At 38.5% G+C, this 15148-nt stretch overlaps 1 protein-coding gene across 5 annotated transcripts in view; it reads left to right on the forward strand.

The window, feature by feature from the left end:
• The first annotated feature begins 472 nt into the window (after positions 1-472).
• cacna1bb (calcium channel, voltage-dependent, N type, alpha 1B subunit, b) overlaps positions 473-15148 on the forward strand; it is a 124531-nt gene continuing 109855 nt past the window's right edge. For all 5 annotated transcript variants that reach the window (XM_058415943.1, XM_058415946.1, XM_058415945.1 and 2 more), the window contains exons 1-3: positions 473-1420; positions 4442-4548; positions 7523-7662. In XM_058415943.1, the coding sequence (XP_058271926.1) occupies positions 1159-1420; positions 4442-4548; positions 7523-7662 (509 nt within the window). In that variant the 5' untranslated portion in view covers positions 473-1158. The remainder of the gene's footprint in view (positions 1421-4441; positions 4549-7522; positions 7663-15148) is intronic.

Here is a 15148-nt window from a genome sequence, read left to right on the forward strand (position 1 = left end):
AGGTGGCCATTTTGAGCCAATGAAAGCTAGAGGCAGGGTGTGGCAATGTGTGACACCATGACTGTGCCATCATTTTGTCCAAATGCTTACCAAACTACAACGCAGCAATGGAGGCATCCATTTTGCACTAAGAATAATGCATTTGCTCTCAATAATGCATTTTTTCTATACATAATTAGGTGGTGCCATCTGTTCATTTACTCTTAACCCATAATTTTCCATCTCACCAATTTTCTGGAAACCTAGATCTACCACTGAATAGGTGCAAAAAGGTGCTTTGAGGGAAAGGTGTCAAGGATTTGTGTTGTTTCACCTATATGTATGTCCATGTCCCTGACGAACACGTTTGTAACCACACCCAGAATCTGGTTTAACCAATCGGAGATGTTCTTCCATTAGCTTGCTTGAGGAATTTCTTTATGCTTATGCTCGCGAGAAGCACACACACACACACACACACACGCGCGCGCGCATCATCATCACCATCATCAACATTATCATCAAGGCTGATCACCGGAGAAAAGTCATGACGTTGCCTTATAGACTGCGCGCGGTTATAGGAAGCGTCAATTAGGCGTCATAGTGTACTTAAGAAGCAGCGCGCGCTGCCCATTGCACACATCACGCGCGTCTTTGTGCAAGAATAAGCGACGCTGGACGTTTTCACGTGTTAAACAGGCAATAGGGAAACAGATCCAGGCAAAGGTTTGAATGAAAAAGGTGTTGTTGTTTTTTCAGCATTTTTGTTTGCATTGCCAGATCTCTGACATGACGCACGAGTGGTGACTACGTGTCGGTTCAGCGAGATCTCAGCACGGAATTCAGGGTATAACGTGTGGCACGGATTGGATGCTGCCTGTCATTTGACGCGCTCTTAACGCGGATTATATTTGCATGCTAAGTTTTCTTTTTGTCAGTTTTCCAGTTTTTTTCCCCCTAGGATGGAGTGAAAGGAGGCAGCGCGCGAGGTAGGGAGAACAAATCAGATCAAGCGCGATCAGCTGCCGTCGAGCGCACCCGGCTTTTTTTTTGGTATTAATTTTGGAAGAAAAAAAAAATAGCACAGTGATGGAGACTGTGAGTCACATCCAGCGGGATCATTGTAATGTATCTGATGCTTGTTGACTCCGATGCCAGTTACCTGTTGGATATACCCGCATGTCTAGGATGGCTCGTTTCGGGGACGATGCGTCTGGGCGCTATGGAGCTGCGCCGGGCGCGGGGAGAGGAGGAGCGCGGCCGGGAGGCGCACCGGGCGCTCAGAGGCTTTACAAGCAGTCGATGGCTCAGAGAGCCCGGACAATGGCTTTGTATAACCCTAAGCAGACTAAGCAGAACTGCTTCACGGTCAACCGCTCGCTGTTCATCTTCAGCGAGGACAACGTGATCCGGAAATACGCCAAGAGGATCACCGAGTGGCCATATCCTCTCTGACCAAGCCTGGCTCTGGAAAGTTTAATAGATAACTATCTAATACTTACTCAAAAATAACTGTACTTTTCCATGTAGCTGGAGTGGTACCATGTTTTGTACCTTTTATTTGAAAAGGTGTATGTAGAGTACCTTGGATAAGCTTTTAGAATAAAGCATTAAAGGTACATCAATGGTCTTTATGTATTTATGTACCTTTAATTATTTTTTTATCCTTCTTATTATTATGATTACTATTTTAAAGATTATAACAATATACACCTAAGCTACAAAACATGTCTCTTTAATGATACCACAATAGTCATAAGGAAAAGTACAGTTTGGTACCTTCATTTCTGTCAACTATACAATTTTGACACAAATCTATTGGTGAGACATAGAAACGCTCACTTCATACACGTGTTTAGCTTCACTAATTTTTTGTCTTTTTGGAGTGCACCAAGAGTGAAGACTCTGACACTAAGGCTTAAGTTATTTCTAAATCAGCTATACAGACCTATAAGAATTTTATTTCTACAGAACAAAAAGGTGCTAAAGTGTACCATTCCTTGTCACTGGGGTGGTAGCTTGAAGCATAAACCTTTTGTATGGTTTATTTTACTGAAATCGGTACATTCAGCTTAGTGTTTCTTTCATCTATGTACCTTAAATCATTTTAAATGCAACACTATAGCCATCATTTTTGGTTAAAGATACATTTTTAAAGCTACAGACACAACCATAATACGTAGGAAGGAAAGGTACAGGTTAGTACCCCTTTTCTGACAGTATAGGCTTTTGTCTTTATTCCCTCTGTGTGTGTGTGTGTGACAATTTCTGCATAAGAAATTCAGGAAAAATATAGCTTCTTAGATGATCTAGTCAAAGTAAAATTAATTAGAATAATAGGATGAAAATGAAAGATAAACATGCATTTAAGCAGACCTCGTGTATAGCCTATTAAAGAGCTCATCTCTACCCCATTCACTGCATAATTTATGGTACTATTTAGTACGGAAGTATGTAAATGTGGGCGTAACCATGGTTACGGCATGTCCACACAGTTGTAGGCAGATGTAAAAGGGGGGAAAAAAAGCTCCATTCGTGATTCACCTGATTTACACCAGGAATTGCTTTTACCCAGATGTTAGAGAAGTGAAAGCAACAGAATCACTTTATCCTGATGGATTTAAGTTGCTAATATTTAAGACTTTTGCTTTTTAAGGCCCAGGTGTGACTATTGTTTTCTGGTTGTTGTGATTTTCCACCAGACTTATCGCTAAATTGGGAAATGAGCTGCTTTACTCAAGCTCCCATTGGCTTTGTTTCTCTGAAAAGGCGCTTTCCATGGTACTGAAAATATTCACCTTGCTTCTATTATCAAAGCAAGACAAGAAGCCATGACAGGAAGTTAGTCAGTTAGGTGAATGGAGAAATGCTTGTATTTCCTTTTTCTTTTAAGGTACTCGTCTCTAAATCCTCTCTAAATCACTTTAGTTTAGATTTGCCATTTTTTGTCCATCATTTCTATTAATGTAGAATTCACATTTTGCTGAACTCACATTAGGTGGCATAAAGGTTGCCACCTTACAGCTCCATGGTTTGATCCTTATCACATGTTACTGTCTGGAGTTTTGCATCTTCTCACACTTGTTGGGTTTTCTTTAGGTTGTCTAGTTTCTTTGCAATATCCAAAAACATGCTTGGAGATAGATTGGGTATCCTAAATTGAATGTAGGCCTGGATGAGTGATTGTGTACCCCAATAGACACCCAAACCAAAGGTCTATTCCAATCCAATGTCCCTGGTTTAGACTTTGGATCCACAGCAACCATGACCAGGATAAAGCAATTACAGAAGATGAATGAATAAAGGAATGAAAAAAAAAACCCCACTGAAATATTATAATATAAATCAGACTGCAATATTGAGCCTGCATGTCTGTGTGTGTGCTATAGTTTTAGATTTGCTTCAACCCTATTGCAACCCTGAAAATGCCCCAGGGGACATCAATTTATGTATGATGTTTGACTTCCTTATAAAATAGACATTATACTGTTTGTGCCAGCTCAAAACTCATAATGCAGCCAGCATTGGATACAACTAATTGCTCGAAGATAAAAAATTATGGCCATTGCTGTATATATTTTTAATGTGCACAGACTGGCTGTGATGGTAGAAAGCATATAAAGAATAAAACTCAACAGGGCATGATGTTATCGGAAATAAATCAATGACTGAGTGATGCGATGCATCCTGACACGTTGATCATTTTCCAGTAACGGCATGTACTGAGGTGTTTCATTCCTCTCATAACATAGCAATTTGCTAATCATGAAAGCAAGCAGGGAAATTGAATTAAATAAAATGATTAGAATCGATTTTAGTCACGGAGAAAGGGGGAAGAGAAAACTAAATATACATCTGTCTAGAAAGACCAATTCTCCATTTATTCATCTTAGGTTTTGAAGTTTTAACAGGTCATAGGTTTATGTGCATCTTGGCCATAATCCTATGCACTTATTTACAGACTGGACACTCAATTATTGAAGTCATGACTCCCAGAAGTTGTGTAGATGCCTTTGAGAGGTATGTTTACAGGCTGAGATATACACAGTAGCCAATTTATATGTATTCATGCATCATTTCGAATTGTCAGAAAAGGCTGTCAAGTGAAGACTATGTTATATACAGAAAGTGGTGTTTGTATTATGCACTGATTTGTTATTAAATCGAATTATTACTATACCAAAAAGCACCATGCACAAGGCACACTTTTAAACCATCCTTCGATTCAGGCACCTGCTCACCACCTGGCGACGTGGTTAAAATAATCAAATATTGACTGTGCACACATGGAATGGCACATGGTGTAAATTCTCAAAACCGATTCGTCCTGATTGTGTGTCATAAACAGTGCTTATGCAAGAAATAACAGACATTTTGAATGTAAAAATATATTACTGATATATTGGATGTTTATTGTTTTATCTGTGCAATGTCAGTGCCAGTGTTTTCCTTGACCTTCACACTCCATTTGAATACATGATCCTTGCAACCATCATTGCCAACTGTATTGTATTGGCATTGGAGCAACATTTGCCGGTTTATGACAAGACACCGATGTCAGAACGCCTGGTAAGTATGCCTCTTTTACTATTATACTGATCATCTTCCATTGTTTGCTTTGTTTGGTTTATTTCCTGCTGCATAGATTAGATACAGTTCAAGACACGACACCATCTATTTTATAGTCTGAATTATTACTTATGAGTGACAAATGATTTTAAAAATTAACAACTGCAACAAATGCTAACGGAGGGTGAGAATCACGCTGCCCCTTGCTTGCACTCTGAACATTTTCAGTGGAGGAGGAGCAGCAGAATGGACAGTTAATGACGTGGTTGCCAAATTGAGCTAAATTATTAATTTAGTTTTATTACAAAGATTTATTGCAAAAATTGGGAAAGAGAAAGTGTATAGTGTATAATTAGAAATTCGTACACACCATAGTGACCTTGTTTCCCGCTTAATGGTTGAAGAAAAATGTCTCCGTTTTCCAATTCCTTGATTTTTGCAGGTCGGAGTCAGGTCATTTGTGTGATTTTTGGTATATAGTTATGCTGGAAAGGCTGCTGAAACCTGACAACATTTGTTAGCTCTCTTGTGTGTGTCTTGATGCGATACACACCTGCTGTATTTTTTACAGTTGAGGAAAGGTGTATCTAAAATTACTCGAAGCAAGCTGGTGGACTGTATGCTGGATGACGGTATGTTGTCATCTCTCAAGTGCCTATAATGGGGACATTCTAAAAATTCACTATAGCCTATAGCATCAGTCAAGTGTGATAACACTTCGGCTTAACTGAGGCTTTTTTTTCTTTCTATTAATGTCTCTGTGCATTACCAAAATCTATAGTCACGACCTGCTGATGGAGCATTCTGTAGTATTTTCTTCCATTGCACAGCCGAATTCTTTGATAATTTCTTTAGAAAATGCAAAAATCGATCCCTTTCTTCTGTTTTTCTAAAGACAGACCGGATGACAGCACAGATTTTGGGGCACTATTCACTTTACCCCTAATCTTGACATTCAGACTGGATCATAGGGAGCTTTCATTTTGGTGTAAGGCTTGGCACTCTTCCCTGCAGTCCACACAGGAACGACATCTGTGCCTCATTAAGCCGGAGCCTGCCGGGGAATATTGACATACATGAGAATACATGCTCTCACTGTGACCGGGACCCAACCCATGCCGAGCAGCCTTTGATTCCTCTTCTCAGCCATCACGCTCTGTTTAAAGCACCAAGTGAACTTTTTCAGTCACATTAACAACCAGCAGGTGCTTAGAAGCTTGTTTTGTAGAGCAATCAAAGCAGACTGCTGGTTGTCTGCAGTATGGGAGAGGTTTGCTTTATACATGCAGCAAAGCTAGTCACAAAAATGTGGATCTGTTTCAAGACTAGTTTTGCTCTATAACTTAGGCAAGGTCAATGACACCGTCTCAGAAACACCCACCTGCTTCTGTTCTCAATTAGTCAAATATTTCACACCAGCAGCAAGAGAAATCTTTAGAGAAAGAGAAATCTTTAAGAGAAATCTATTTTATGAGCTTCCCCACTTATAATGTAGACGTTTTTGTCTACTTTAATAGCCTACTATTGTATAATTTCTGCCTTCTTAAAAGCTACAATACATAGAAGTCCATAATGAAGGTTAGTCTCTGTTATCACTTATGTTATAGCAGCTATAAAGCTAGCTATAAAGTCATTCCTTCTCTGGCTTTTTTCTTGTTTTCTTAGACAAAAAACAGCAGCAGTTTGTCATGTTAGTTTTACTGCTGTTACAAAGCACTGCCACTGTAGTCTCCTTCCAGAATGATAAATAATTATATCATACCAACATCTACACGTTTTTAACTGGTTTATATGAAGTGTCCACTATACACATCTCTGTGTAAGGTGTTAACATATTAATATAAATCCTGCAGTAGGAACTACTGTCAGAGTCGCTGCTATAGACCATTAATCACACTGGTACACAACAGATAGCAATATATCTTTTCTCTGAGCCTCACATCAGTAATTAATTATTGTGCAAGTTTTCAGATATGCCCTTGATGGATTGAGTTCATTATTTGTAGACTTTTAACTCTACAAAAAATCCAGGATTGTAGGAAAGTATCTTGGCAATAACTGTTTGTAATTGAATGACTGGATGAGTTAAAATATATAATATTTGGATGGTTGTAACAGCAATTAAATGTGGTATCAACAATTTTTTAAGTCTGGGAATTGTTTTCCTCGCATCCTGAGCTGCTAGTAAACTACAGGCAGGCGACAAACAAGTGAAACAGTGAGCTGCCAAAACAGCTTCATTTTATTTTGCTATCAGTTGTTAAAGTCTTTGGAATTATACACATTTGCATTTCCAAAAGATATTGCCTCCACTGATGTGTTGATAATGTGTTCTACAATGTTGAATTGGCTTGCGATCGTACCCTGGAGAAGTGGGCGGAGTCATCCTGGAAGAGACCACTCCCGTCAGAATAGAAATATCTATTTGTCAACTATCTGTTCGTGTAATGGAGAAAATTTCAGCTTTCTGTGACTTGCCCAGACTCTGTTTGTCCCTGTGGGGAAAATCTTAAAATTTTCATTCAGAAATTGTTTTAAACAGAAACATTTAAAATGTGAGCCATTAACAGTGCAAACAATCCTACAGAAATCCAACAACATCCAAGCAATAAGGAAACAGAGGCTTATACAGAGTTGGTTTTGCTTTGCTGATCGTTTCATATTCCCATCCCTCTAAAGAACATTCATTTTAAGCAATAATCATCATCTTATTACGCTTATCTCCGGGGAATTCTTTCAGCCACATAGCTTCAATTCAATTTGCGAAAGATAAGCTTACTTATCGTTTGTAAAGGTTTAACCCAAGGTAACACTTCATTTCTCTTCTGTTTCCCTCATCACAAAGTGAGTTCATGTTTCTCAAGCCATTCTGCGTTGCTTTTTTACTCCATTTCTCCTTTGATGCTTCATTAAATTCTCTCTTCCTCCGAACAAAAACAGTAATCCCTTCTTTCACTCCCCTCTCTCTGGGCAGGACGACACAGAGCACTACTTTATCGGGATATTCTGTTTCGAGGCTGGCATTAAGATCATCGCCCTGGGCTTTGTCTTTCACAAAGGCTCCTACCTTCGCAACGGCTGGAACGTAATGGACTTCGTGGTTGTCCTCACCGGGTGAGTCCACAGCCTGCGGATAGATCTCAGTGCGCTGGAGATGGATGGTTATCCATGTGTGCTGTGTGTTTGTGAGTGTGTGCATGTGTGTGTGCCTGCTTGCGTACTTAGAAAGAGAAAAAAATGTGAGTAACATCAAATGCTGATTGGTTGCCGTCTGCATTTCCGTAAACAATGCCTTCTGGTAGCCTTGTATGTCATTTAAAAAACCAGAAGAGAAAGATGCTGAGAGACAACACTTCCAGTTTGCAGTTAGAGAAGTGCCTTTTTAGCCTTTCTAGCTGTGCGCTTCTGTAAAATAATACCCAGAGAAACCTTATTCCTATATTTCGATGTATCCTGATGTTCAATCTGACATTCAACCCTAGTGCATTCTGTTGCCTTTATAATGTAACATTAAAAAAAATGATGCTCCTCTGGCGCCAGAAACAAGCCCAGCAAAGTGACATATGTACACCAATCAGCCATAACATTATGACCACTAACAGGTGCCGTGAATAACACTAATTATGTCCTCATCATGGCACCTGTTAGTGGGTGGGATATATTAGGCAGCAAGTGAACATTTTGTCCTCAAAGTTGATGTGTTAGAAGCAGGAAAAATGGGCAAGCGTAAGGATTTTGATGAAGGGCCAAATTGTGATGGCTAGACGTCTGGATCAGAGCATCTCCAAAGCTGCAGCTCTTGTGGGGTGTTCCCTGTCTGCAGTGGTCAGTATCTATCAAAAGTGGTCCAAGGAAGGAACAGTGGTGAACCAACAACAGGGTCATGGGCGGCCAAGGCTTATTAACGAACGTAGGGAGAGAAGGCTGGCCCGTGCGGAGCGATCTAACAGACGAGCTACTGTTGCTCAAATTGCTGAAGAAGTTAATGCTAGTTCTGATAGAAAGGGGTCAGAATACACAGTGCATGAAGGGTCAGGGCTGTTTTGGCAGCAAAAGTGGGACCAACACAATATTAGGCAGGTGGTCATAATGTTATGCCTAGTCCTTTTTGTCATATGATATTGGGATTCTTTGATTTGGTTCGCCGTTCCATTATATGTGGTGATGAAATTTGTGATGTGTGTAAACATATTATTGCATAATCAGGTCTTGTAGTCTATTTCTAGCTTTACTCCAGTTTATTGAGACGGCTGGATTTAGACGGTTGATTGATTTTCTGACTCTGGGATTGATTTGGTGCATAAATACATAAATAAATAGGGAGTGAAAGATGATGGGACATATTGTTATTGGAAAATAATCAGCAGTGGAATGGTGTGATGTGACACGGAGTTACTTTTATTACACAGACGTTGTTACCATAGAAATTTCCCAATGATTTTATTTTTTTTTTTTTATTTATTAAAGAGAAATACATTTTATCCATTTATGGCTACTTCCCAGCCTAGTTATATCTTTATCTTTGAGTGTTAAAAAAAAACTGATCCTGGAGACTCTTTCCAGAATTATTCTCCTCTCAGAAATCATGTTTTTTCTAAAAACCTTCACCAAACAATTTAGTTGTGACCAGTAGAAATGACTGCATTCATATCAACCTATGTTTTTTGATTCTGACCAATCACATTCCAGAATTCATCAGCACTGTAATACTGTCATATATTGTCCAACTTGTACATTAATTATACAATGGATTTTAAGAAACCCTCTCAGCCCTAGTACCCTCTCAGCCCTTCTTCCTAGTATATATTGTGGCTTTGATGGCCTTTGTTAGCTTGTCTGAGAGCTTGTGTATACGCAATTCCACTGTTAGCATATTTGCATTCCGTTTCAAAAGAGCTACGTGCCTATAAACATACAAATTGAATTACGGTGAAGTAATTCAATTTGCACTGAAATGTACTTTGTCTTTGACTCTACAATCATAAAGCCTAACTTGGCTGACCTTATCCCATACCCACTCTCTCAGATGGAGGATTTTAAGTGACAGAAGTCGAGTGATTCATGGTTCAGTGTTTTAATTCCGTCTAAGACAGCAGGGCACTAGGAGTCCATCCAGAGGGCTGCTTAACTCACAAGCCTGAACCGTGAACTCTCTGTCTCACTGTGTGGTGCTGCCATTGTCTGTCACGATCACTGGCTCAGAACAAGAGTGTGTATGGCTTTAAAGGATAGGAGACTTTTTTTTTTTTTTTTTTACTTTTTCTATGATCTAAAAAGGGTTGTCAACTCTTCTTAGGGAATAAAATGTTAATGCATATATAAAAAGTCAAGAGGAGTCAGCAGCCTAATTTGCATATTTGTTGTATTGTCGGGATCATTTGCATTCATAGCACCAGCAACTAACCTTTTATGTATTTACAAAACACTACAATTTCTATTAAGGACACAGAAAGAAGAAATGATAATGAGAATTAGAGAAAATGAGATGAAAATGGTCAGCGGGAACAATGGTGGTAAGTGATTGGTTGTTGCTCTGTGATGGGTTGATTCGTTGTTGGGGAACATGTTGAACATAGATTGGTTGTTGGGAACAATGTTGATCAGTCATTGGTCGTTGGGAACAATGGTGATCAAGGATTGGTTGACACAAACAACCATGATCATTGATTGGTCACTGGTAACAATGGTGAGCAATGATTGGTCATTGGTCATTGATCATTGGCTTATGCGAGGCCAACTCCACCGACTGTCTCGACTCATATAGCCACCAACTGTGATGTACATTTTGGAACATCTCTATCAATGGAGTCACAAAATTGAGAAAACTGTTTTGCAGATCTCTTTTGAAATCCAAATGACATACAGTACCTGTGAAGCTGTAATTTTATTTTTCCTGCCATTATGTGATTTTGAGAGCCATATTGAATGCAGGCTAATGTCCAGTGATAAAGTCACTAAATTAATTGCTTTTAATTGTAGTACATAAATACATGGGGATAACAAATAATCACCAAATTCGGGTCCAAATCCAGTGGACTTAGCAGAGTTTTTTTGTCTAGGGTTTAATTGTTTAATTAGAACTGATGGTTAGTTGCTGCATTGATGAATCCCTCAGTCAAGCTGGAGCAGGTTTCTATATCATTAACTACGATTAAATCAGTGACCCCTGACTGATCACCTGCTTTCAGTGTCCACTGCTTATCAATATTTCTAATAAACTGTAATGAACCATGCCACATTCATGCTATGGTTGGAATGATGTTTACTTTTGGTTGCTTTTGATGTCACATGACATTACCTCACTGTTGTTTATGTGCATTACGATGTGGCTTGTCACATTAGTCGACCTGAAATGAATCTCCAGCCTCACTCGAGCTGCCGTGAAAAAGAAAGCTTGAGCTCTCATTATCCTACTTTCTCCTATTACGCTTTGATTTCACTGAGTAATTTTTTGACATATTGTAACCTTCCCAGCTTGCTTGGAATTGATTTCCAATATAGTCTATTTCCTTTGTCTTTTCCCCGACTTCATCCACACCTGCACTCAATATAGTGCCGAATTTCTATTTCTGCAATATTTCCTTATGTTAGTAAAACATGACTAGGCTTTGTATTTATTTATGGAGCCAATAATGTCCATTCTGAGAAGTGAAAAAACAGATAAATCACGCAGCAGACCTGGACAGAAGCAATGAAAAGGTAGAGAAAGTGTATGAGTGAGGGAGCGAGCAGGAACACAGGAACACACGGATGATGTATGGGGTGATTTAGAAATGGTGGGCTCGCATCATTGTGTGCAAGTGAAAGAATACACCGAAATAGGTTGGGCCAAGACCTCATAAACAATCTTTTTTATCCTGTAATAAATAACCTCACACATGGTTTGAGTCACTTGCATCTGTTGCAGTAATCATATTAAGTATTTAAATAGCCGGAAGAGTTGTGGTGTTTAGAAATCCTTTCTCTGGATCCTCTCTTATCTGGTATGTTCAATTTTTGACCCTAAACCATGATAGGTTTGAACTCTCCTCGTTTTACATTAACATGGAGCATTTCCTTCCTCAGTCCTTATTTTCTTTTTTTTTTTTTTCAGGCTTAAATCCAAACACATGTTTTATAGTCATGGTCTAGGTGGTGTTGAAAAACCTTGTCTGTTTATTCTTACCCCTTCTTCTCAAGAATAATCTGGCAACATGAACAACATACAGATAATCTCCATAACCTTAAATAGAGGGAAGTCACAACATAAACATAATATTTGCCACATGTATACTGACATATTTTTTTTTAACATTTCTGAACTGAATGAAATAATTTTGGAAAAATTCTCTTCATATAATCTTCCTTTTTTTTGTAGATGATTTTTTATTTATTTATTTGCAATAGATCTGAAGGTTTTGTCATATGAGTATGGCTGTGTATTTTGAAGTATAACGTATCTATCTAAATCAATTTATCGAAATGGTTTCTTTTTGACATCACGCTAAAGAACCACTGCTGGCACGAGTTTGTATTCTGAGAAAACCTGAATGGTCCACTGGCAACTGGTTCCAAATGACCACCACCGAAATACACAGCGACATGAAGGTTAATCTGTAGTCATTTCCAGAAGATGTAAATATGTGTCGTGCCTGAGCTGAATGTGAACAATTAAAAGGTGATGTCCTCTACGACTCCAGACAGAGCTCTGTAATTTCTATCACTGACCGTTACCTTGACTACAGAAAGTCTGGCCCCATGCTGTCCTCAGGCGCCCCTGATTCCTGGAGATGATGGAATTTCCTGTTCATGTTCTCTGTTGTCTCCTTCCACCATCTTTCTATAACGCTCCGCTGCCTGCTAACACCTTTTAACAGTCCTAGGTCATGACTACTGTTTTACAGTGTAGGTGTTCCTTATTGACTCCCAGCTCCATATGCCGAAGCCTGATAACAGTTTCTCTTGCATTCTGCCATTTCCCACTTTTCTTTTCTCGTTATCTCTCTTTGTGGACACAGAGTGTAGTACGCTACTATACTCATATTGCTCAGAAATGGTGATTTAATCTCTAGCTGGGCTCCAGCAAGTGTGCTGTGAAGATCAGGAGGTAGAATATCAGCTGAATATTAAACACGTTCATAGATGAGGGAGATTTTTGTAAGAAAGAGAGACTGAAAGTGCTGTCTTTTATATGTATGTATATTACATAACTGCTGTTATGACAGATAACATACGCATGTTAGCTGGTCTCACTATATGATAGTCAGGGGAGTCATTCAGAGTGAAAGACTAGAGCTGGCTGATGATGATAATTTTGCATCACATAATGCTCCAGATGGAACCTTCCCCCCCTTTAATAACACTGATATATTTAAATATAAAAGTATACAAGGTTTTTATCAGTCTTTCTCTTCTCAGAGACCTCTCAGTGTGAACTGTCCCTCCTAATGCGCAGCTATCAGCAGTAGAGCTACAGTTTTGCTATCATTCTGTTACCTGGTGAAAATGGCCACCATTATGAGAGATAAACTGCTCCACATAAGCTAGTCTGCTTTTGGCTGTGTCAGCTCTTTGACCTGAAGGACTGTGTGTTGTATATTTACAGTTGTGAATGAAAATGTATGTGTGCCCACTCAAAGATAAAAATTCTAATTCAATTCTTAACATATCAGAGTATTCTGTTTCCGTTTCTTGCTACTAGAAAAACACTTGTTAAATCAGACCGGTCAGCAACGGAGATTAAAGGATTCAATTCAAATCCAAATCAAACACTTGATCCATATATATCAACACTACTGGGGATATAAAATATAAACCCTACTGGAAAACACTGAAAACCATGTTGATGGGAAAAAAAAAGTCACTCTCATTTACATACCAGTGCAAAACAAGACTCCTGAGGAAATTTCTGGCAAGGTTTCTATCTTTTATCTAATCTACTGAGTAAGCTAACTATGTTATATATGGTTGATAATAACAGCCATGTTAAAAAAAATCTAATCTTCATTTTGTGTGTTTGATAAATTTGATTCAGATTTAAAAAATTCACTGAACATACTATCAGAATCTGCTATGAAGCAGGGATGCACTTGCAATGTGGATGAGAGTCAAACCGGGGTCCTTTATTGAGCAGTCACATTAATAAACATGAAGCTGTCAGTCAGGTTCTGTATAAAATATCTGCTTTTTACAGATACCGAGTTGTAGTAGGGGTGGGTATTTTTGTAAAAACCTGGCAACCCTTGCTAAAGCAGTCGTAAACTGTTCTTTCAATCTGCATGAAGGTAAAAATACACAGCCTAATCTGAGGCTTTCGGGCAAGCCATCTAAAAATGATTGAACATTTAATCTGCTATTTGTGTCTGTACTTGTATTTGTTTAGGACGTGTTATCAGTTCCAGTCAATCCAAAAAAAATGCCTTTGTACATTTATGGCATTTGGTAGATGCCCTCATCCAGAGCAACTTTTATTTCATCTCATATTATACAACTGAGCAATTGAAGGTCAAGGGCCCAGCAGAGGCAGCTTGGTGGGATTTGAACTCACAACTTTCAGATCAATAGTCCAATGCCTTAACCACTAAGTTACTAGTCACTAGTTTTATATATAAACTATAGGTTTCAAAGTAAGATTTTGGGCCTACCACAAGCCATTCAGTGAGCCTTTGCTCCTTATATAGTGGTGTGCAAAAGACCACGCCTATCAAGATAGAATTATCCAAACATACGGTAATAGTGATCGCTCAGAAGAACTTTGTATTGATTTAGAGTGACACTTCTTTTCTAAGTTCCCCACAGATGGCAGCAAAATAAATACCACCTCAGCATAATTGCATAACAGACAGTGATTTTTTTCCCCCCTTCAGTTTGTCACTTGATTGCATTTGAAAAATGATTAATGCTTTATTTCAATTCTATACGGTGTTGCTGTTCTTCTAAGCTCTTCATCTGCTCTGTCTCTGCCTCTTCTATTCAGTTCCTTTGTGTTGTTCAGAACAATATGATTGATGGTAACCATGCAGTCACTGAAGAAAATATCAGGGCTGTCAAACAAATAAAACTATTGTGAATAAGTACTTCTTCTTTTTTTTGTATGGGTGATCCTTTTGAAGCCTTGTAGAAAGATTTTGACACTGTAACACGCTGTGCTACTTCTGCTGAACATATATTCAGCATTCGGCTTTGGGGATTGTCAGTTGTAGATTCAAGGTTCTTATCTTTATTATGTTTAAATTGAGTAATAGGACTAGTTTACTGCATTTACTGCTACCTTGAATACTTATGAATAAAATAAAATGAGGTGTGCTGTTATAAGAAAATAATCAATGGGAAATAATCAATAGGCAAATAATTAACACCCCAATGTTGATTAGTTTCCTCTAACAGCATCCCCAGAAGTGTAACAGTCCATGATTTTTATATCTTTTCTACCACAGCAATATGCAAATGATTATAGTTTTTATTCATAAAATGATTGTTTATTTTTATGAATATTCACGAGTTAGTTCATGCCATCACTTACATTATAGCAGCTGTAAACAGTTACAGTGCAGATTATTTAACATTACACCTGTTTTGACTGTTTCTGATGTCATTTTTTGGTAGACTCTTTAAGTAGAAG

This window comes from Hemibagrus wyckioides, linkage group LG18 (assembly GCF_019097595.1).
Source record: "Hemibagrus wyckioides isolate EC202008001 linkage group LG18, SWU_Hwy_1.0, whole genome shotgun sequence".
In the NCBI taxonomy this organism is placed as follows: Eukaryota; Metazoa; Chordata; class Actinopteri; order Siluriformes; family Bagridae; genus Hemibagrus; species Hemibagrus wyckioides.